Genomic DNA, 23,787 nt, shown 5'->3' with positions numbered 1-23,787 from the left:
AACTGCTTCGGTACACAATCGTAGGCTGAAGGTGCTGATGTAGGGGCTTCCAATAAACCTGAAAGGGAGAGTCTTGGTGTCTGTCCTTGGCTCGTGCCATTCTCTCTGGAGTGTAGACCAAATGTCCAAGTATCCACCTTGTGAGCGGTGTGGAAAGATGAATGGCCCTAGGTCCTTAACAATGCTAGGGAGCTACTTCAAAGTCCCAAGATGCCTCCCCTGCTGATATCTGCTGTAAAAACCACAAACAACTCTACTTGGTTAGTCCATTGCAACCAAGTTCCTGTCCTTGCCATCAAATACCATCCTAGCTGATACATTGGTAAGACAATCCTATGTGCTGTGATCCTGGTGGTTAGAGATTAGCCACAGCATCCTTCCAACAGCAAAGCTCAAAATGTTTCAAAGGCTTGAGTCACAGGCTAATCCTCCTTTTCCTGTGATGCCAGAATCCCAGTTCAAGTCCTGGCCACTCCACTTCTGATCCAATTGCCTGGGGAAGCAGTAGAAGATGGCCCAAGACCTTGGGACCCTGCATCCACATGGGAGACCCAGAAACCCCTGGCTCTCAGTTCAGAGGTCAGCGCAAGCCCTGGTCATTATGACTGCTTATCTGTGTCTCCATCTCCCTCTTTGTAATTTTTCCAAGTAAAATAGATCTTACTAATTTATTAAGATAACCCTCACGTGTGCGCAAACAGCACACAGACTGTGGCCCAGTGCTTGTGGCTGGAGTGGGAGATCCCGAGGCAGCCGGCCCAGGGCCAGCCTCTTCCTCCACCAGCCATCTCCGCCTCTGTGTGTCTTTGAAATGCTCGCTACCTGGGTGAAAATCCACAGAAGACACCCCCTATGCATTTTCCACAAAAGGTTAGTTTTATTTAGTCATGGTGGAGATGAAAAAAAGCAGTTTTTTATATCTAGCAAAATATACTTCACAAATGCATTTAAATAAGATAAATGGAAGCCTGTTTTTAGACTTTTTAGACTTTTTTTTGTGTGTGTGACTGTTTCTCCCCAGTTAGAATGTCTGCCTTCTAGGCTGGCCGGGTTCTTTCCAAGTTCACGCAGGTATCAGCCAACGGCCCATTGGATGGGAACCTGAGTCACTCAAACAGTCCCATGCATGCTCACCCAGTCAGCTAGGAAATGGAACATCGGGAAGCTGACAGAGACAACAGGTTCAGCAGGAACTATTTCCCGGCTCTGCCGTGTTGCCCTTCCATCAGAGGCCGGGATGACCCCAAGACGGACGGAAAGGGCAAATGGCTACTAGGAGGTGAAGGTCAAGAGGAAATGCAGGTGCCCCCACCCCACCCACTCGCACCTGTTTTGTGCATGACCTTCAGGCCACACAACACACACCGCTTCCCCAGCTAAGCCAAGCTTCCCACGGGAGCTCTGCACTTTGCCTCCCAGGACACACTTTCTAGTTCCGTACATCACACACACACACAACACGGTTGTTAAATAGCAAGACGGTTAGCCACGGACACATGGTGCTGCACTGCAAAACCAAAGCAGCCTGCTGAAGCCGGTGGGTGGGGGCACCCGGTCTTCGTGCCAGGAGGCCGGAGGCTGCCTGGGGCCTGCCGGCATCTGCTCAGTCCGTCACGGATCTGCACTCAGAGGGTAGGCCTTCTGATCGCCGCCACTGGGCCAGGCGCTGCTTAAACCATTTCTGCAAGAGAAAAATGAAAAAAAAAAAAAAAGTGTGAAAACTTGGAATGGCCACTCCCTTCTAAAAGGCAGCACAGCTGGATGGGCAGAAAACCAGGATATATCCATGGAGACCACTGCCTGCCTCAGGACCTTGGCACATGCCAGTTTCTGAGCGCAGTCTTATATCTTTTATCTAATGACCTCTTGTCTCTCTCCCCTCCAGTTTTGCTCATGAGATGGCTCCCCAGGGAGTTCCAGGCAGCACAGGTCTAATTGAATAGGATCCTCTCTAGCCATGAGAGCTGAATAAATAGAAACGTTTGAAGGACTAATTAAATCAAGGAGCTGGCCCCATTCGCAAGAGCCACCATGTGTCTTTCCACTTGGTAGCGCAGTGGAATGTTGAGGGAGTGTTGCAGACAAGGGCTACAGCACAGATCTGTCTGTACATGCGTGAGTTGGGGTGGGGGAACAAGAGTTGAGAAAGCACAATCTTCCTCTGAAGGCAAGCACACACATGGTCATTTCACAAACCAGCTGCCACCCAAGGAAAGCATTCATAATCTGGGGGCGCAGCCACCTCACGCCCCTCAACCCCAGTTGTCCACCTGGCTTCATGCTTGACTTCTCAGTACCACCTCCCCGCCCGGGAAAGACCTCTGTCTCCTGTTTGCCTCAGAAGGAATGCCCTCATTACCCTGGCCCGCTGACGGCGATTTATGTCCACGGAGCCAACAGATGATAATGAGATGCCGGGAGGAGCAGGGGCTGGGGCAAAGCGACCCGTGTTCCCGTCCTTGTCTTGGGTAACCCACACTTCACTCTTAACAAGGGGGAGATTGTCACAGTTCTTTATTCCACTGACACAACAGCCAGCAATGAAAATCACCGGGGTGCTGGGAACCAGCCCAGGACACCAAGTGGAGATAAAAAAAATTACTGGAAACTTCTCTAAGAACCAGTGCCAGCCGCACTGGCCTTGCACTGTGTGTGTGTGTATGTGTGTGTGTGTGTGAGAACAGAAAACACTGAATCACCCCAAGCTCCCCAGAGATGAAAGACTTTCTCAGTCGCTCCTAACACTGGGGGCTGCTCTTTCTACAAGATGTCACCTCATTTACACAGAAGACACATCAATCTGCGCTGGATCCCGGAGGGCGCAAGCAAAAAAAAACATCAGCTCCGCAAGAGCAGATTTTCACAAACCTGGCACAGAACTCTGTCCCCCTGCCGCCCCTGGGAGGCAGCCACATCGAGGTGACCCATTTGTGGAGTGCATGCTGGAGGAAAGACTCAGCCCTGGGGTGCAAGATACCTGGCTTTGGGGAGCCCTCTGCCTGCACAGGGGTCCCCACAGGTTAGGAATTGGGCCAGATGCCTCCCCTCCAACTCTGGCCCTTGTGGGTTTGTTTATAGGGTTCCTCTAGGACCTGCTTGGAACCCAAATAGTTTCCTGATGGCCTGAGCCTTTTCTCTCCGAAAGACGCTTCTACAAGTACAGTTGTTGGAGAAGATGGAAGAGTACACGTGTACACATGTACACACACACACATACACACACACACGGGTGGTGGTAGGGGTGGGAAGGGTAGGAGGTGGGACACAGGGCAGGTGGCCTGGGGCCCCCAGGAAGGCTGGGGCTCTGGGTTCCCCATGCTTCCACGAAGAACTCTGCGGGAAGGCAGAAGGGCTGGCCCAGGCGAGGCCACAGGAGGGAGGAAGAGGCTGTTGGCTGTGGGACAGGAAGAGGAAACTGGGTGGGGTGGGTGTGGGTGGGGAAGCTGGGGGGGTGGGGGGAGGCTGTGAAGAGGCCGACTCACCCCACACCACCTGGTGCTGTGGGGACCCTGGCTCCCTCTGGTGGATCTGGCGCTGGGGGAATTGGGGAAACAGAAGAAGGGCTGGGGAGCTGGGTGGGCCCCCACTCCCTGAAAGCAGCAGGTGGTCTGTCCCTAATAGCAGGCAGAGTGCCGGAAGGTGGACACAAGCAGGAATGGCTGCTGTTGACACCCAGCACCCATGGGGCGCCTTCCTCTGCCCACCCTCTGCGGCATAAAGCCAGCCTGCCAGGGTTCAGGTCCCAGCTGAGGGCTCTGGCCAGCTGCGGCCCCTCTCTGGCCCTCCTCTTCACCTGCACCAAGGGTGGTGGGGAAGGGCAGGTGCATGGTCTGATAGGTGGCTGGTGCCTGGTACAAGGCTTGGCAAACCCAGGTCACTGCCAAGGTCGACGTGATTGCTCTGCAGTACTGGGAAGGGCACAGGGGCTCAGAGGTGCAAGAGGAGTGGGGCCTGGGGTTGCTGGCTGCTTTTCCAGATCCAAGCTGCCACAGCAGCGGTGGCTCCTCTTAGCTGAAAGGTGGCAGGAGTTGCAGGAAACCGGAGCTGCTTGACTCGGGTTGCAGCCAGTCACCCTCCATTAAGTCCTGGTTCCTGGTTGATCAGACAAGCCCTCGGGCTTGCTAAAAATGGACCTGTGAGTGGGAGGATTACCCACGGACAAGTTCTCCAAAGTGCCTCGGGTCCCTTCATTCTAGCATCCTCTGGAACCCAAACCTGCAGCCTCTACCAAGCTTGGTGCCTGGAGGGGAGGACTCTGTGTTGCATGGGGAGCTGGCTCCTTAGAGGGACTGGAGGTGTGCACTGCTCCCAGTTCCCGCGGGAGGACGCCAGCTAAATCCCTTCCAAGCTGAGCGTCACCTGTGGTCTTTCCACCACCAGTGGAAAAAAGCGGAGTAAGGGTTTAGACATGAAAGGGGGAGGGAAGCTCTGCACGTGGAGCTAACACTAAGCAGGGTCGGGGTTGCTCTCTGAACCCTCAGGCGCCTGTGGGATAACGTGGAAGCTTTAACAAGCAGATCCAGAAGTTGGGCACTAAGCTGTGAAGTCCAGCAAAGCAGCGCTGCGTCAGCAAACCTGAAGTAGAAGGGCTCTAGAGGGGAAGAGGAATGCGCGCCCAAGGGAAGGCGAGCGCGCTGGGACCCCTGCCGCCCAAGCACCCTCCCACACACACACACACACACACTTCACTTTCCTGCTTGGTCAGGACCCGAGGATTGGGGCGTGTGGGAGCTTCCCAGCCCAGGGCAAGGCGCCCCGGAAGTCTGTCTGCGGGCGAGGAGGGGATGCTGAGCGAGACCCTAGCCCGGGCCGGGAAGGAGGCGAGAGAGCAGGCTGGGGGAGGGCGGCGCAGGGATCGTGGGAGGGCGAGGTGGGCAGGTGCACACGGGGATCAGGGCGGTCCCATGGGACATTGCGGACCGGAGTGATGGACAAGGGAAGACGAGAAGGGGGCAGTCGCCCCAGGGGACACCTGGACCACCCTGACTCTCCCACGCCCCCAGGAAAAGGCAATGCCAGGATCGGGCGCCAGTCTGGGCTGCGGGGGTGGGGGCTCACCTGGGTCTCCTCCTCCGATAGGCCAGCCTCGGCAGCGATGAGGCACAGCGTGGTGGGGTCCGGGTGCTTGTTGACCTTGTTGAAGTTGTATTCCAGGATCTCCACCTGGTCCTCGGTGGGGCCGCTCGCAGACTCGGCAGACATGGTCCCGGCACTGTGGGAGAGCAGCGGTGAGCGCGGCGGTGCGCAGCACGGAGTTCCGGGCGCGCCCTCACGCGGGTCTGCGCTGCCTGGCCGCGCTGCGCGCCTCCGGGGGACTTCCGTGCCACTGCCCCTGGCACCCAGGGCGCAGAGGACAAAGCGGGGGATTTGAGCAAACTGCCCTCGCGATGAAGAGAATGTAAGTGGACGAGGGGAAAGATTAACTAGGGATGACAGTGACTGGTAGACTTTAAAAACAAAAACAAAAGTAGAGATGATTCTCAACTTCCCAACGTGAAGGTTGGGGCTTCCAAAAGTTCATAGAAAAACAGATTTAAAACATGCATCCACTTAGCTGCCCACCCCCCAATCCATTATAAAGGTGTCTTCCAGAAATTCATGGGAAATGTGTACCAGAGGAAAACCTATTTCTTACACCTGAATAACCTTTTTTTTTTTTTTAATAGATGCTTCGTGAAAGCCAGAGTTACAGAGATAAAGAGCCAAAGACAGGGCTTGGTGTGCTGGCCCAGTCACTGAAGTCCTCACCTTATGCACACTGGGATCCCATATGGGCACCGGTTCTGATCCCGGCAGCTCCACTTCCCATCCAGCTCCCTGCTTGTGGCCTGGGAAAGCAGTAGAGGACGGCCCAAAGCCTTGGGACCCTGTACCTGTGTGGAAGACCCAGAAGAAGCTCCTGGCTTCAGATCGACTTAGCTCTGGCCATTGCAACCACTTGGGAAGTCAATCAGCAGATGGAAGATGTTCCTCTCTGTCTCTCCTCCTCTCTGTAAATCTGCCCTTCCAATAAAAATAAATCTTAAAAAAAGAAAAAGTTACTCTCGGCTGTGGACTTGCTCAGACTGTCTGGAGGTGACACTGTTTTCTTGATGTAGCCACAGCAGCTCCGTCGAGCTCAGCAATGTTGAACAGGCCTGCTGCGGTTTGTGCCTAGGGTTCACTCACCAAGCGGCTGCCCACTGCCATGTCACTTGCTGTGGCACCTGGGATCACGTGGGGTTTAGGGAGGGCAGTGCTCCCTGCGCAACAGTCTGAAGCTGAGCTTCCTGGACCCATGCTGAGGTTGCATGGAACAGAGTGGCCTGACATGTCTCCTGTGGGTTTCCCAACGTCCACCCCAGTGTTCCTGACATAGAACTTCAGAGCCGGGAAGAAATCTTGGCAATGACTTCCACTCCCTGGGAGAATGAGGTACAGGAGGCCTGACTCACTCCATGCTGCCCAGGGAGCAGCTAACAGCCTCGCTCCCCCTTAGGCTCAGCAGGCCCAGCTGAACACGCTGAGAGAACCTCATGAAGGCCGCGGTGGGCCCTGCTGCTGTTCTGCGTGGGCGTGAACAGTCCTGCGACAGGCGTGGGGGCACCCATGCTGTGTAGCCAGCATCGCCCCCACTGCTCATTTTCCTGAACGACCAGGGAAGGGGGGCGCTGTCGCCACCTCCATCCCCCACCCCTTAAAGCCTTAAGAGTACAAGCAGTGTACTCAAGAATACCCGGATTCCCCGAATCCCAACCAGGCACCAGGAGCCCCCGAGGGGAGAGACACACCGGCCGGTGTGGGCAGACCCTGTGCCCCACACTGCACACTACTTAAACACGCAAGCAGGTAGTAGGTTGAGGCAGACATGCAGGAATCAGCTTTGAAAAGTACATGTTGAAATGAGTGATTTAGAATCAGGCTATTTACTCATCTTTTGGATATAAAGTTAGGAGTGAGGAAATGCCTTAAGAACACTAAATTATGAATTATAAAGGGGTGTTCTCTTATGCTTTCAGAAATAAACTCCTTTTCAAACTCATTAAAATCTATTCCTGCATTGAGATTGGCATGAGGATACAAACTTCTGCCTCTTCTACTCCTCAGGTGGAAAGCTCTGCAGGCTCCGAGAAATGCTAACGTTTACGCCATCACTCATGCAGACAACACTGCTAACAGAATAGTAAGCCATACATTAGAACAAATATGTCGCAGATGCTGCTGTCTTCAGGGGAACGAAACTGCAACTCGAGACAGGAAACCATATTTTAAAACTAAAAAAAAAAGGCAACATGAATTCCAATTGGAAGGGAAAACAAGAAAGTTCTAGGAGCGGTTACATCTGTATTGTAGGATGACAGATCACTTAAAAAGTCTGTTTTCGGGGGACTGGTTTGAGGTGCGGTGGATAGAGCCGCTGCCTGTAACATACCCTCACTGCTCCACTTCCAGTCCAGGCCCCCCCCCCCCCCCGCATGTGTCTGGGAAAGCCCAAGCGCGAGCCCCTGACCCACAGGGGAGAGCCAGATGGAGTTCCAGGCTCTCGGCTTTGGCCTGGTGCAGCCGTGGCCGTCGGGGGAAGCTGGGGAGTGAACCAAACAGTGCAAGATGTCTCTCCCAGCCATTCTTGCCTTTCAAACAAATAAGTCTCTGTCTTTTTTTTTAAAAAAAGCTTCTTTATACCTCTCTCTTGGATTTTCCATAAGCATTTTTAAATTTTAAAATCAGAATTTTTTTTTCTTAATGATGAAAATGTCCGTGGTCAGCCCCAGTTTTGTTGGATGACTGGTGCCAAATAATGCTTCAGCAAGGACAGGCATGTCCATTGTGCGTTTACGCGGGTCGGTAGGTACCCAGAGGATACATGTAATGTACGTGGACGTTACGAAACATCCATGAAGCCGACATCAGTGAACGCCACCGGATTTAGGCATTAAAGCATCACCAAGACTACGGAAAGCACCTGTATTTCTCCACTAGTCCCACGGCCTTGCTGACCCCCCCAAGAAAAACATGAACCTGCAGGTTGCATTCTTAATTCCTCTGTATAAAAGTAATTTTTTAAAAAAGATTCATTTATTTTTATTGGAAAGGCAGAACTACAGAGAAGGAGAGAGAGATCTTCTCTCTGCCGATTCACTCCCCAAATGGCCACAATGGCTGAGGCTGAGCCAATCTGAAGCCAGGAGCCAGGAGCCTCTTCTGGGTCTCCCATGTGGGTACAGGGTCCCAAGGCTTTGGGCTGTCCTCAACTGCTTTCCACAAGCAGGGAGCTGGATGGGAAGAAGAGCAGCCAGGACAGGAGTCAGCACCATATGGGATCCTGGCGCATGCAAGGTGAGCATTTAGTCATCGAGCCATTGTGCTGAGCCCAAAAGAAATGTTTTAAAAGTTTACTTTTTTGAAAGTCAGAGTGATGCAGAGACTGACACACAGAGCTCCCATCTGCTGTTATTCCCAACGCCGCAACAGCCAGGCGGGGCTGGGCTAAAGCCAATAGCCTGGAACCCCAACTACTGGAGCCATCACCGCTGCCTCCTGGGAGCAGGACTGGCAGGACCCTGGGGACTGGAGCCAGAGCTGGGGGTGCAGGCACTTGGACCCGGAAAGTGGACACTCCAACTGACATCTCACCCACTGGGCTGAATGCCTGCCCTTCCTTTGTTATTTAAAAAACTTTTAAAGTATGTATTCATTTGAAAGACAGAGTTATGAGAGAGAGAGGATGAGACATAGAGAGAAAGAGATCTTCCATGCATTGCACTCCTAGATGCCCACACTGATAGGGGCAGTACCAGGAGAGGCCAAAAACACGGATGTCCAAGAGTGTGTCTCACAGGAGTGGCAGGGCCCAGCCCTTGGGCTAGCCTCCAGTGCTTTCCAGGGCCCTTCAGCTGGTAGCTGCATTAGAACTGCAGCAACTGGGACTCGAACTGCTGTTCATGTGGGATGCCAGTGCCATGCGTGGTCATTAACCCACTGGGTCCCAACACCACCACACCTCACTTCTGTGCTTTTTAAGATGAGTTCTCTCAGATCTGCACGGATATGTGAAAGAATAGATGCTCTGGGAGCTTTAGTTTACGCTCTGTGTGAAAATGTTACCATCCTACCCATAATTCTCTTGGGAACTGGTTTATTTTCCATCAACATTTCCAAAAATCCTCTGTGCTGCTGGTGGAGAACAGCTGATTTGCCTGCAGGCCTGACTCTAGTTGGCGTGGTCACCACAATTGACTGATGTCTTTTCATTCCGCTGGCCGTTTGAGGGCTTGGGCTTACTGTTTTTACGACCTCTGCCTTCTCGGGTTCCCCTGGGGGTAGCAGTCATGGAACTGCCGACCGCGGAGGCTGTGTGCTGGTTAGCTTTCCATTCCCCAGGATGCTGAACCAAATGACCTACTTCCTGGCTGCACCAGCACTTGTCCAGTGTCACCGATGCTTTTCCAAGCTTCATAGTTTTTGCCAAAGTTTGTGTTCACACACACACACACACACACACACACACACACACTTATGCCACAAATAACATCCAAACCTTCTTGAAACTATTTCTGGCTTCAGCTGGCATAACTTCTGGGGGTTAAAAGGTTGCACATGTTTACTATTTACTGTGCTTCAAGTATTTCCTGCTCCAACCCAGATGGGGAGTGGAGGATTTTTTGTTGTTGTTTTTTTTTTGGTGGGGGGCTGTGTCTCCAGGCCAGCTCCATTATTTTCACTGGTCACCAAGGTCAGTACCAAAAATTTTTAAACATGTAAAAAACTAACTCCTAAGATTTTTTTGTAGGTAGGACCTCACCTAAGACGTTACCACGTTCACTTACACAGAGCGCCTGGGAATTTGTACTTGGAAAAACGAAAAAAAAAGTTGCCAACTGAATCAATGACTGCTCACACTCTTGCTCCCAAGAGTAAATTCAGAGTCTGCAAACAAAAGCCATGGATTGAAAATCACCTAGTGAGGAAGAAGAAAGCATAAAGTGGACAGTGTGGGAGGGACAGCCGAGCAGCAGGCTGCAGCACCAAGCAGCCAATCCCCTGCTCCCAGGCAATGTGGCACACGCCCGTGAACAATGGCTGCTTTTGTTTCTCTCCTAGAACCTCTCTTAGAAATCTTTTGAAATGTCCTGTTTTACGGTCGCAAAGCTAACTAATGGGACCTGTGTCGTGGTGTGGTGGGGAAGAGCCACAGCCTGTGATGCTGCCACCGAATCCATGTGAGCTCCTGTCCTGGCTGCTCCATTTCTGATCCAGCTGCCTGCTAATGCGCCCAGGAGAGCAGGATGAAGGAGACCCGGATGAAGCTCTGGCTTCAGCCTGTGCCTTTGAGTCCATAAGGAGAGTGACCCAGTACATGGAAATTCTTTTTCTCTGCCTTTCCTCCCATCCCCACTCCCTGCCCTATCACTCTACCTTTCAGAATAGATCAAAATTAAACAAACAACAAACCACAAAACCTGCTTGTCTGTGGTGCCAGAGGAGTACTGAGAAGTGTGCTTTTGATTCTGATGGTGGCATTAAGGCTGTTTAGTTTCATGAACTTCAATCTTGAAAGAAAGAAAGAAAGAAAGAAAGAAAGAAAGAAAGAAAGAAAGAAAGAAAGAAAGAAAGAAAGAAAGAAAGAAAGAGAGAAAGAAAGAGAGAAAGAAAGAAAGAAAGAAAGAAGAAAGAAAGAAAGAAAGAAAGAAAGAAAGAAAGAAAGAAAGAAAGAAAAGAAAGAAAAGGAAAGGAAAAGAGAGGAGAAAGTAATTGTGGAATATCCTGGTGAAATGTAATAAGAAGTCATTTCTTTATTTGGAAAACATAGAAGAAGGAGTGGTCTACGCCAAAACAGACCTAACCAAGTGGGCTTCAGGAGCTTGTGGGATGTTAGTCGTTTTCAGCCCAACTGACACACCCCTCACATCTGGAACAGCCCCAAAACACTGCTGGGTTCCCCACGTGCAAGTACTGGATGCCTGTGGATCGGGCTCCATTTTGGCTTCCGCAAGCAGAATGTTCTTTTTCTGTATCGTGCTTGAGCTACGGAGAAGAAGGAAGAATGAGAGGCATGCTGAGAGCGGACGTGCGAGGAGACCCGAGGACCATCAGAGAGCCGGACTGACACTGCAAGGAGACCCGAGGACCATCAGAGAGCCGGACTGACACTGCAAGGAGACCCGAGGACCATCAGAGAGCCGGACTGACACTGCAAGGAGACCCGAGGACCATCAGAGAGCCGGACTGACACTGCAAGGAGACCCGAGGACCATCAGAGAGCCGGACTGACATTGCAAGGAGACCCGAGGACCATCGGAGAGCCGGACTGACATTGCAAGGAGACCCGAGGACCATCAGAGAGCCGGACTGACATTGCGCTTCCTCGCCTGTGCCAGGCGCCGGCAAAAGGGGAACAGGACTGGGGAAGCGCACACTCCCTCACCGTCCACCAGGTGGCGCTGTCAGGCAAGAACAGTCCAGTTGCTGGCCCGGGAAGAGACCAGAAGCAAGCACTTTGGAGTAACCCTGAGGGAAGGCGTCAAAATATCTACCATTGCCTCAGTCCCTTCTGGAAAGTGGCGTCGCTGTGTAGAACCCATACAATCCTCCTTGGATTGCTCACAGAACCGAATACACACACCGCATCCTGTGCTGTTCAGGGAAAAATGGCGTGGCCTAGCGGCTAAAGTTCTCGCCTTGAACACGCTGGGATCCCATACGGGCGCAGGTTCTAATCCCGGCAGCTCCACTTCCCATCCAGCTCCCTGCTTGTGGCCTGGGAGAGCAGTCGAGGATGGCCCAAAAATTTGGGACCCTGCACTTGCGTGGGAGACCTGGAGGAGGTTCCAGGTTCCCGACTTTGGATCGGCGCAGCACTGGCCGTTGCGGCTCACTTGGGGAGTGAATCATCGGACGGAAGATCTTCCTCTCTGTCTCTCCTCCTCTCTGTATATCTGACTTTGTAATAAAAATAAATAAATCTTTTTAAAAAATGACAAGGCAAAAACTCCATACATGCTCACTACAAATACAGGATTGTTGTTTTTTAATTTTTTTTGGAAAAATGAATTATTTTTGTAAACTACTTGTTTCCTTTAAAAAATCTTTTTTTTTTTTTTGAAAGTCAGAAGTACAGAGAGAAGGGTCTCTTTCCTGCTGATTCACCCCCCGAATGGCTGCAACAGCCAGAGCTGAGCTGGTCTGAGGCTAGAAGCCAAGAGCTTCTTTTGCATCTCCCACAAGGCTGCAGGGCCCAAGGCCTTGAGCCGTCCTCCACTGCTCTCCCAGGCAGTTAGCAGGGAGCTGGATGGGAAGTGGAGCAGCTGGGACATGGATTGGTACACAAATGGGATGCAGGCACCTCAAGCAGTGGTTTTCTCTACTATGCTACAGTACCAGCTCCTTAAAAATGTATTTATGAGCAGCTGCCAAGTTCCATTTCAAATCCTGTTCCCTATGCAGGCCTTCTCACCCACTGGGGAGATCCAAGTGGAATTCCTGGCTCCTGCCTGGCCCCGCCCTGGCTGTTGCAGGCATTTGGGAAACAAGTCCAAGGATTTGAGATTTTGCTCTTCCCGTATGCCTTAATCTTTCTTTCAATAAATAAAGTAAATACATAATTTTAAAACAAAGTGCAAAAGAGGTACCATGAGTGCCTAACACCACGACGCAAGCCTAGCTCAGCAGCGGGTTAGCGAGCTGCAGGTGGGCTGGGGCTTAGAGCCCACAAGGACGTCCAGCCCAGCAGAGCAGCGAGCCGTGGCAGTTCTGCGGTTCAGAAGCACAGGATCCTCTCCGTGGACAAAGTTTCTGAGCTTTCATTTCCATTGTGGCTTGGAGCTGCAGCAAGAGAATCAAGCATGAGTCACGCTTGGGCCACTGCCTGCTGTGGGGCTTGTCAATGTAATCCTGCTGACGCCTGGCGAGTGGGAGTGTCCACCCCGCCCTCGCACAGTCCAGAGCTGTCTAGATCGCCTAGAAACAGGGAAAAAAACAGCCTGTCCAGAGAGTTCCATGAGCCCAGCCACATGCTCAGAGCTCTGCGTTCCAGGGATGAGATTCGTGAAGGAGACTGAGCAAACGCCTGGAGTCCTGCTCCACAGAAAGGCCAGAGAGACTTCAGCTTAGGAGGGAAAAGTTCTTGTGCTTTCTGAACAGAAACTTACTAGTCCTAGTCTTGGAAGCAAATAACAAACAGATCAACATTCAAAAAAAAGTTGAGAAGAGAGAGAGAAAAAAAAATGGACCAACTGAGTCAAGCCAGCAGCTCATTAGGGTTTCCGGTGGGTTTGGAGTACACTGTGGACCTGGGTTGCCTTTGGACTTGCCGACTGTCTTTGGTTTAGAGCCCCACGGCCAGACCACTGCAGGGCAGGGCAGGAGAGGTGTTTGGAGCACGGAGGAGCAGAAGAGTTTAAAAACTTCGGTGCTGCTGCTCATGAGCAGTCTGGCAGTTTCAAAGCCTGCTGCGGGGGGTGGAGGGGACCCCAGAGTGGAGCAGGCGGACAGGAGGAGGCTTGTATCCCAACCCTGAAGACTCCCAGATCCTCACCAAGGACTATCAGTACGAGCACCGAGGACTACATCCCAACTGCCAAGGAGACCACGGGGAAATGGAGTGCCTTTGGAGGCCAAGAACTCTGAGGTCATCCACTCCCGTTTGGATCTACCACATGGGATAGAAGAAGCCCAATTCCTGCCTTGCAGGATCCAAGGTCATCAGAACGACAACCAGGATCCCTGAGTGATCCACAGAAACAGAAGAACAGTAAACTTCCTTCGGGACTAGGGAGAGGAGCTTTCTCTGGTCCTTGCCTGGTTTCAACTTTGGGTCCCCACCCTCTCTCATAATGACCATCAGGATCGCTCCAGAAACCCCTCAAAACCAACAAACCAACAAACAGGAATAGAGAACAATAAGGGAAGCTTAGAATCAGACAGGAAATGGTCAGCGGGGATGCATTTATAACTCACTGGGTGGGACACTAAGGTTAGTTATAACTCACTGGGGTATTGAAGATTTCTCTGCACACCCCTCCTAAAACTGTTCACCTAAACTGTTGACATATGTCTTGTTAGAGTTATAGAGTTAGACTACCCGAAAAACAGCCAGGTTCAGCAAAATCATGCTTCAACGCTATAAACTGCTAAATACTAAAATTAAAATAGACATGAGACAGCTGAACAGTAATCTATAGCCATTTTAAGGTGTATAGAACCCGGTTGTATATAAACTAATAATTGAAATGTCAATGTAGAAGTCACAGGATGTGGTTCAGAACTTGGCATTCTTTTTTTTTTTTTTCTCTTTTAACATATTGGTTACTCAATACCATGTCAACTAATTCCATAACATTATAAATTGTTACTGATGTTATGTCGGGGCTTTTAATTGATTGGAATGATACTCTGCCGGCTCTACCTTCAGACCAGAGATGGTCTCCCCAAGAAACCATTGGACTTATCTGGACAATAAGATGCTGGACTTTATGCTTGGGAGATGCTTCCAATGAAAGAATCTCAACTGAATTTGAACTGTGGTAATGCAACAAGGTGGAGGAATCCACCATGGGGGGCGTTGGGGAGGAGTCGGGGGGAATCCCAGTGCCTATAAAACTGCGTCATATAATGCAATGTAATCAATAAAAAAAAAAAAGCCTGCTGCGGATATGCCGCACACAGAGAGCTAGTACACAAAGCTGCCATCTCGCTCTGTAGTCATCCGGCCACTGGTACTGCTAAAAAATTGGGGTTTCTTTTTGAAAACCTTCTCATTCCAAATGCCTGCCTCTGTGAAGGGCTGTCCATTTGCAGTTCTGGGGGCATGATACAGTGATTTATTTTTCTGGAAAGAGCTATTTACTTCTACAACATTTTTGCCCAAGTCCCTGGTTGGCATCAGGGCCCAGGAACCCAAGCTGCCCATGTGTGGGCCTCACCAGAGGCCAGTGCACCTGCCTCGGGTGAGCAGACACGACCTCCCCGGGCGCCTAGAGAATACTTCCTTGAGAGAACAGGATGATCACTTTGCACAAAAATACCTGAATCAACGATCGTTTTTTATGGCCCTGGCCACCTTTTTGATGTTACGGCCACAGTTAGATAAGGGATGGTGGCACGCAGCTCACACCTCGTGGCACTCTGCTCTGTGCCGAAGTCCATCCGGCCATGCTGCTGGTTGCTAGGAGACTCAATAATAGTGGCCCAAGAGGAACACCTGTGAGCAGGTGCCCAGCTAATGGGACAGATTAAGAATGTGCACCTGTAACCCATTCACAACATCACAAAACAACTAAGGACGGATACAGTAGAACTCCAGCTCAGGGGTTGGGGGCCGCTTGAACCCACAGCGATCTCTCCTCCCAGTGCTCTGTGGGACTCTGGACACCTCCCCAGTGCTCTGCACCTCCACATCCTCATGTACCACTGGAGCTGCCTGTCCATACCACGTGTCTCATAGGGCTGGTGAGTTCAATCGGATGGATTATGGTAATGAATGCTGTTATCAACACTGCCTAGCCACAAGGTACCACTGTGAAGATGCCAACGACTCAATGCCCAAAATTGCGCAACTGAGTGATGTCAGATTTCACAGCCACTACAGCCATGAAGTGTTCTAGAAACTTCACTTAGTCTCACAAGTGATCCAGTTTTTTAGAACGTTCCATGTGCTTTGTCCAGGCAGTCAGTGACCACGCTGAAGAAGTGAAATGCTCCTGGGATAGATTAGCCCAGGTTTAAAAAATGACATTGACCAGGGGAGATTATCGAAATCATGCCTGTTAAATTCCAGGAGATTTTTTTCAGTCACTCACTCAAGTTTGAATTACTAAGCCAGTGAGTATTTAACTTAGTGGTTAAGGTGCCCACAGTGCATTCCAGAGTCCCCAGGCTCCATGCTCAGTATCTGATTCTCAATTGCCACTCGTCCTGGGACACAGTAGCGATGGGCCAAGTAGTTGGGTTCCTGCCCTGGTCCAGGGAACTGGGATTGGTTTCCAGCTTCTGGTGTTGTTCACATAGGCTACTGGCAGTATTTGAGGAGTGAGCCAGCAGGTAGAGAATTTCTTTTTCTCTCTTGCACTGTCAAATAAGTAAAAAATTTTTTAAAAAAGAAAGAATTACTAAGGGACCAAGAAGTTTCTACATGTTTGGACTGCTAGAGTGTGACTTGTATTAGTGGCACTCCACTTCTCATGGATGTTTCCACGTTCTGTTTTGTGAGCCGCCATCTTCTGCTCCCCCGCTCCCCCCAACAGATCCGCAGTGTGGGTGGGCATGCCTGTGAGCATGTTCTAGACAGCCTCATTTGCGGGAGGACTGGAGGCTGAAGAGATGCGAACTGCAGACTGATAAGTAAAGGGACATCTGAGCAACAGATCGTGAGTCTCTGGAGATAAGACACTAGAAGTCCCATCAGCCACAAGCACAGATCTCCAAAACACACCGCTGAGTCAGGTGGGAGGCACAACACCTAACAGAGATGGCGTGAGTGAAGGGAAGGGCCTGCTCAATGTGAGCTGCGGGACCAGAAAGAAGGGAAGCTGGAAAGCAAGCAAAGGCTCCAGCAGTCAAAGGACTTGCGGCCGGTCCCATCTTGGCACGCCTGCGCACCTTCACTTCCAAAGTACTTGTGTGTATCACGAAGCAACACCTCCCAGACCCCCGACTGCCATCACTGCATGGCCACGTCAGGCCCTGGGCTGGGCGCCTTAGCCTTCAAGGGCAAGGTGAGAAGCTGGCTTTGACCTCCACACTCCGTAACATGGGAGAAGGCTGGAAAGTAATAACATCAGGCCCCCAGCTGCTTCCTGCCCGTCCTTCCCGGGATGCCCTGCATGGGGTTCACTGAGCTCATGAAAGTGGGGAGATGGCCTCCTTCTAGATGTATTCCTGCTCTGCAAACCCCAGATCTCTCTCTCTCTGCCAAAGGATATTATTCTATTTCCCAGAAAAGTTCTTCATACAGCAATAGATAGTTCCAGCATTAGCTACTGAATAAAAGCCTTAGATAGAAACTAGATTTCACCCCCTGGGCACCCCATGGGCTAGAAAGCTGGCCTGGACCGAGGGGAATGTAGGAGCTAAAGGGGACTGTTGATGGGCATTTCCTTCGGGAGAAGCCCCACAGGAAGGAAATGGGACGGCCCAACAAGGACTAGGCTGTCTACAGCAAATCTGCCAGGGCAGCAAGAACCCTGGTAAATTTCCACCGGCTCTGTCCAGATCCATTGACTGGAGCCCCGGTTCTTAGTTTCTGGTCTGGCATGCACTAGGAAATTAAAATGGCTGCTGTAGGGTTTTTGCTTGCCTAGTGTTGACATACAAGGGCTGAGTTCATGTTTGTGAAACAGCTGGTGGGGTTTCCACGTTTGGTTATGTCTCACTCAAACCACCAGAAGAAAATTCAAGGAATGACATGTGGGAATATGAGTAAAAATTTCACTTCTTGGGTCTGGCACGGTAGCCTAGTGGCTAAAGTCCTCGCCTTGCACACACCAGGATCCCAAATGGACTCCGGTTCATGTCCCGGCACCCCAGTTCCCATCCAGCTCCCTGCTTGTGACCTGGGAAAGCAGTCAAAGACCGTCCAAATCCTTGGGACCCTGCACCCACATGGAAGACCCAGAAGAAGCTCCAGGATCCTGGCTTTGGATTGGCTCAGTTCCGGCTGTTGCAGTCACTTGGAGAGTGAACCAGAGGATGGAAGATCTTCCTCTTTGTCTCTCCTCCTCTCTGTACATCTGACTTTCCAATAAAAATTGAAAACAAAAATTCACTTCTCTACTTTCCCAAGAGCCCAACGTGGCTGTGAGCTGACACGGAGCCTGAAGCCAACATGTCATCGTAAGACAACTCTGTGACCGCCTCCACATTTATTTGGAACTTCTCTGTGGTGAACCAACGTTACCACTGCAGCTGGGGCTAGCAGTGAGGGACACGACACTTCCCACAGGCGAGCCCCGTCCTAGGTTAGGCAAAAGACTCAGGGAGAGGCCAGAATGGTGCAGGAAGGAGCCCAGGTTCCAGAGCCTGCAGGGCCAGCAGCTGATGGGCTGTGGTCATAGGAACTCCCGCTGTTTCTAGCTTGGCTGGTGGGAGGGGAAGCTGTTACTGATCCCACCAAGACACCGACTCTTTGGAGTCCCCTGTTCTTTAAAATCCTAGGAGAGCTGAGAGACAGGAGCCAGGTCCCTGACCTTCAGGCCTGGTGTCGGCATCTCCCCGACCTCCAGGCCTGGTTTCGGCATCTCCCTGACCTCCAGGCCTGGTGTCGGCTTCTCTGGGCCAGGCTATCTTCTACGTGACTTGCCTACACTAAATTTCTGCAGAAAATGATTCGGCAAAGACACGCCCAGGCATATTCCCACAAGTAAAAATGGACTGTCCGCAGCCAAAAGATTAGCCCAGGCTGGGTCACAGCACACCTGCACACAGTGCCCAAGTAACCCTCACAATGAAGCCATTCCCCACTGAGAGAAGACGGAAGTAATGGTCAAAGTCGTGTGAGGAAGTGAGACATTCTGTTATAGAGAACTATTAATCAGGAGTGAAGCTTATCACTTACGTTAAAAAATGTATTGCATGGTTGTGCAACCATAGATAATGAAAACATACTGTTCAAAAAGAATAGGCTCCTCTAGTCATTGTGACTACTGGGGAGTGAGACAGCAGGTGGAAAATCTCTTTCTCTCTCTCTTTCTCCCTCTGACTTTAAAAAAAAAGAAATGAATTTTTTAAGAAGAAAAGCTAGAAGGAAGGATTTTGAATGTTTTCACAATAAATAACAAGTGTTTAAAGCAACAGCCATGTCAGCCATAGTTGAACATTATGCCTTATCTACATGCTTTGAAATATCACAAATAAGCACAATTTTTCTGTATTTGCAAAAACATGAATAAATAAAAAAAGTTTAAATTATGAATGGTAGGAAGAAGCATTTGATTCCCAAACAGTAACCCAGCATCGTCTACCACCCTGATGCCAATTCATCCTTTCCATAACTGTGGTCTCTGCTCCCAAGGGCCCAGCAAGGAATTCCCCTTCCTGTCCCGGCCGCTGTGTTTACCAACATGCCCTCTGTCCACCTGGCCACACACCCACCAGCGCCGTGGCCCACCTCCTGCTGGGGGATGCCGTGGGGCCAGGCCTCCTGGGGCTAGTGGGCCCTCAGCCTGCAGGCCTGGGCACCCTGATCTCCAAGACCAGGCAGGCCACTCTGCCTGGGGCAGCCTCCTGCCCAGGGAAGGAAATAATAGGTACTGTGTGGAGGGTGCCTGCGTAAGGAAGGCACCAAGCAGACTTTCTTGCTTGGCCCTTCAGGTAGATTTCTGCCTTTGAAAAGGAGGAAACACATGCCCCTCCAATGACCAGCAAGGCATTTAGGGAAGAATGACCTCCTTTGGCAAAAAAGACCCTTCCGGGTCCACGGTCAGTCATGGCCATGGGGGTGCACTTGGCTCCAACCCCCCCAACTTGCTGGGGATACCGACTGGGAGAGATTGTATATTTTAACTTTAGACTTTGTCCTGATCATGCCCATTTTAAAATGCAGATAGAATTATATTTACATAGCCTTTCAAAGAGCTCCCGCATGCGCTGTCTTGCTAGAAACTATGCAACATGCCATTAAGGCCACAAAGCCTTCAGCCATGATTGTCCATCAGCATCCTAACTTTAACTCACTTTCTAGAGAAAAGCCCAGAGAGAAGGAGACCCTGCCAACAGTACCCTGCATGGGAGTGGTGATGGCTGACTCTCCGGCATGATGGCCGGCTGGCCAAGGCAGAGCTGGCGAAGAGCTGGAGGGCACAGCGCCTTGTGCATTGCGAGACAAGGTGCAGAAGTCACTACAGCAAGTCGCCCTCCCATGCCTCTGCTCAGGAAATCCCCGTCCAAAGTCCTGGCAGCACGAGGCGGGCCCGTCCCACGGGTGAAAAGTTGTATGACATGGCTGCAAGCAGGTGCCTCAGCTGCTTCCACGGACATTCTTTGCAGTAACTATAATCCTTCGACCAGTTATGATGCAGGTGGTAAAACCAAGTGTTTGATTTGAAACTTTCTCATCATCCATTTTCACGTGGTAACACACTCCTTGTATCACACACCTCTGAGGCCCCAGGAATGTTCTGGCTTGCTGCCTCAGAGCCCGGCGCTCTGTTCCAAGGGTTTCCGGAAGGTATTGGATGCTTTTGTGTGCGTCTGAAGCTCTGAGCCAGCCTTCTCTTCCCGCTGCTCTCCCTGGCACCTCCTGAATTCACCCTACCGTGGGACACGCTGGCTGCATAGCCAGGAGCTGTCCTGTCTGCACCTCTCCACCCCACTGCCCTCCTCAGCCAAGGGAAGGGCTTGGGTTATGTGGGTTCAAATACCTGAATACACATCAGAGCCACCTGGGAAGCTTTCAAAGGCCAGGGCTGCCCATGCAGCGATGCTGGCCTAATTCGGCTGGATTGGGGTGGGGCGCTGATGTTTTTAACAGCAGTTTTCTTGGTCTGACAATCGCCGGGTGAGATGTTCTTGCTGGAAAACCAAGGCTAGGACCTTAACCTCTGGTTCTACTCCTTAACTTACTGAATTTATTCCCAACTCCCTCCCCCCGCCAAACCTTTCCTTTTCACTTTCAGTATCGAATATTTAGAACTCTTAACTATTACAAACTATCTCTACTGTTGGGGGGTGGTTGGGGCAGAACTGAAACCCAATACTGTGTGTGTTTAAATGAGCCCTTGGACAAGTTTTTACCTGCGGGTGGTGAGCATCACCGACACAGGGCAGCATATCCATCACCCTCCTGCCACCCTTCCTGAACCCCTGGAAACCCTCCCTTTTCCAGGCGAACGTCCACTTGCTGTCTTCTAGACCAACCAGCACGGCTTTTCCGCCATGGTCCGCAATGTCATCATACAGGTGTATCGCTTCCTGTCCGGCTTAGTTACAGCACGGGACTTGAGACTTCAAACTCATTGGAAACAGAATTCACCTTGTATTTGCTTGCTCTTCCTCCTGACACCTGCCTAGCTCATCTGTGCTCAGACTCCACCCCACCTGATTCGCATGACTGACTGAGAGATGCCTGCTGGGTTAGGTTAAGGGGGTTAAGGGGGTTTAGGGGGCCCACCCATTCTCCCTCCCTGGGTTCCTCAGCACCACCTGCCTCCCAGAACCTCTCCCCATTCATCCTTATATTCTCTCAGATAAGCAGGCTGCGCGGCTCTGTCTGGTGACAGGGGGACTTCCGGAGACCCCCCACCCCGGGAGTCCGCTTTCTCTTCCAGACAGAGTGGTATGTGGCTTCCTTCCCTCTCCTCAACAGGCTCCTGGAACCACCTGGGTCAGAGCCCAAGGCCACACCCTGGCCAAAGCCCGGGGGGGCGGGGCGCAGGAGAGGCTCTTGGCCTTGACGGAGATCAGTGTGGGTACTGTTATATATATATTGGCAATCTTTACAAACGGTACAAGGGCTATGGGAAAGTGGGGAGGTGTGGGTACTGTTATACACATCAGCAGGAGCCCAGCCAAGCGCACTGCAAACCCAGGCTCAGCCCGGAGATGCCGCCTTCTCCACCCACCCCGGGACGCCTAAGAACCAGCTAGTCTGCTCGGAGCTGAGCGCGAAACTGCCAGCCCCAGCTAAGGAACGCTAAGGGAATCCATGCAGCCGGCGCAGCCAAGCCACAAGGGCTGTTTTTCAGGACTAGGGAGTTAGCACAGTCGCAGACTCCCGCAGGGCTCCCGCGTCCCGCTGTCCCACGCACGTGCGCACGTGGGGCTGAGATCTTTAATGCAGGCAGCACTTGGGAATTGAGGAAAAGGCTGGGGGTTTTTTGCAGTTTTTTTTTTACTCCCCCTCCTGCCTCCAACCCCAACCACGCAAGCAACAGAAAGTGCCACGTGGGCGGGGGTCTTTTGTACGCAAGTTCCTTCTCCGCGCGCAAGGCAAAGCCCCGGAAACAGGTACTTACGTGGAGTTGTCCACGGGGCGCCCGGGTGGAAGCTGGCTGGCTCCGGGGCCAGCGGTTTAAATAGGCGGGCGTCCAGGCGGAGGCGCGGCGAGGGCGCGCGCTCGGGCAGGGACCTGCGAAACCTGTGGCGTGGGCAGGAGCCAAAGTTGACGTCCGTCCCGGTTTTTCAGGTTTGTAAGCGCCGGGCGGGGACTCCAGAGAGTTGCGGCCCCGCCTTCTCGTGCCTCGTCCACCGCCTGAAGGTGCAGGCTGAGCCAGCCAGCCCGAGAAGGGACAAGGACAAGAGGATCCCGGCGCGCGCTGTCCTTGACAGCTTCTGCCTGGGGCTCCTGGGCGGCTGACTGACGCAGCTCGGCGGGCTGTGTGCCCAGCCAAGGGCCTTGACTTGGAACGTTGTGTCTTTTGGCCCAAGGAGGCGCCCCCGCCCCCCGCATCTACACTTCCTTCTCTCCCTCCCTTTGGCTCACAAAATTCCTGTGTAAGCCTTGAGGGATTCCCTGTGGGAGCGCAAATCAGAAGCAGGCTGTGGGAAAATGCGCCCAGAGTGGCGGAGCTGGAGGAAGGCACAGGGGTCTGGTGAGCTCAGCTGCTGGAGTATCCGTGGCACATTTGCAGGCAGGATGCATGCGCTGGGGACACACACACACACACACACACACACACGCAGCCTCTGCTTGTCACTTCACCGGGAAGCAGAAGGTCCTCCTGTTTCCCTTGGGAACAGGAGAGCGACCATGAACCCCAAGTCCTTCCTTCCCTTGTGGGACAGGGGTGGTGATCACCAACCACGCGGGGACAGAGTGGACACATGGGGCTGGCCGCCCTACGGTGGGTCCCGGAGGAATTCTTTTCATTTCCGGTCTGGCTCTGGTCTAATTTCTGGTCGTTTTCCAGGTGAATCTGTATTCCTAGTGCCCATATTTGTGGAAGAATGCAGAAATGTTGGATTGCTGACACTTAATGACGGGTTTAGCATCAACAGATACTGACTGTGGGCCGGCGGGGACAGAGCCCTCCAGTTTGCTCTGTGACTTCATCTGTTGTCATCATGTAACAGATGACGAAAACTGATACTCTGGAAGTCGGGAGTCAGTCTCCCAAGGCCATGGCAACTGATGGAAATGACATTGAATGCCGTTCTGCCCAGGATCTGGGTTTGTACTAGGGACTAACTGACATCATTGTCTCCAAAGTGGCCTAAGAACGTTTCTGGTTGTTAACTTTCTTATTAGGACTTCTTGAATGTGGCTTCTGTGACCACAATTGCCTTCTACGTTGTCCAGACTTCTAACCCCAGCCCTCAGTGTGGTGCCAGGTGCCTGGCAGGTGCCCATGAAACACATACGTGCTACCGTTGGTTTTGAATACCTTTGAAGACTGTATGACAAAAATAGAGTTTGGAACCAGCAGTTTTGGTTTGGTTCAGTCACATGTCTTTTGTTCTTACCAAAAATGTGTTGGCTTGAAACTATCCCTATACAGGTAATTGTGGAGGTGAAACTGAAAGGGGATGGAGCTATGAAGTGGTTTTGAAATCACTTAAAAACTCCCCAGTGTGTGCTTTCCGATTGTTCAGCGGTGCAACAGTGACACCAAGGATCTCGGCTTCTCCTGCCTTGCATGCTGAGGCCGCCAGTGGCACAGCACTGCTTCCCCTCTGGGTTCCAAGGTGGCTGCCACAGCTCCATCCTCATATCTGTAAAACATCTGAAGGTAGGTGGGAAGGGGCTTGAGCCGCCTTCTCCGTAGAGGCAAATGCCATTGCAGAAGCCACTAGCAGACATCCACTATGTCTGCTTGCTGAAGACTTCAGTCAAGTGGCCGCGCAGGCTAGATCCCTCCTTTGTAGAGAGCAAGACAG

The 23,787-nt window shown here is 51.7% G+C and overlaps 1 protein-coding gene across 2 annotated transcripts; it reads right to left on the bottom strand.

The window, feature by feature from the left end:
- Nucleotides 1-1,002: 1,002 nt before the first annotated feature.
- On the bottom strand, nt 1,003-22,285 carry HOPX (HOP homeobox). Of its 2 annotated transcripts, none has more exons than XM_058667276.1 (3): nt 21,927-22,285; nt 5,059-5,212; nt 1,003-1,681 (listed from the first exon to the last, which is right to left on the bottom strand). In XM_058667276.1, exons 2-3 carry the CDS (start codon nt 5,200-5,202, stop codon nt 1,604-1,606), a joined length of 222 nt encoding a protein of 73 aa, XP_058523259.1. In that variant the 5' UTR covers nt 5,203-5,212; nt 21,927-22,285; the 3' UTR covers nt 1,003-1,603. The 2 variants fall into 2 exon arrangements, with proteins under 2 accessions (XP_058523259.1, XP_004590921.1); XM_004590864.3 differs by lacking the exon at nt 21,927-22,285 and adding an exon at nt 7,174-7,242.
- Between the last annotated feature and the right edge of the window lie 1,502 nt (nt 22,286-23,787).

Source organism: Ochotona princeps, chromosome 7, assembly GCF_030435755.1.
Source record: "Ochotona princeps isolate mOchPri1 chromosome 7, mOchPri1.hap1, whole genome shotgun sequence".
NCBI classification, from domain to species: Eukaryota; Metazoa; Chordata; class Mammalia; order Lagomorpha; family Ochotonidae; genus Ochotona; species Ochotona princeps.
The sequence above is the reverse complement of the archived record's forward strand: the minus strand, read 5'-3'. Positions and strand labels throughout refer to the sequence as shown.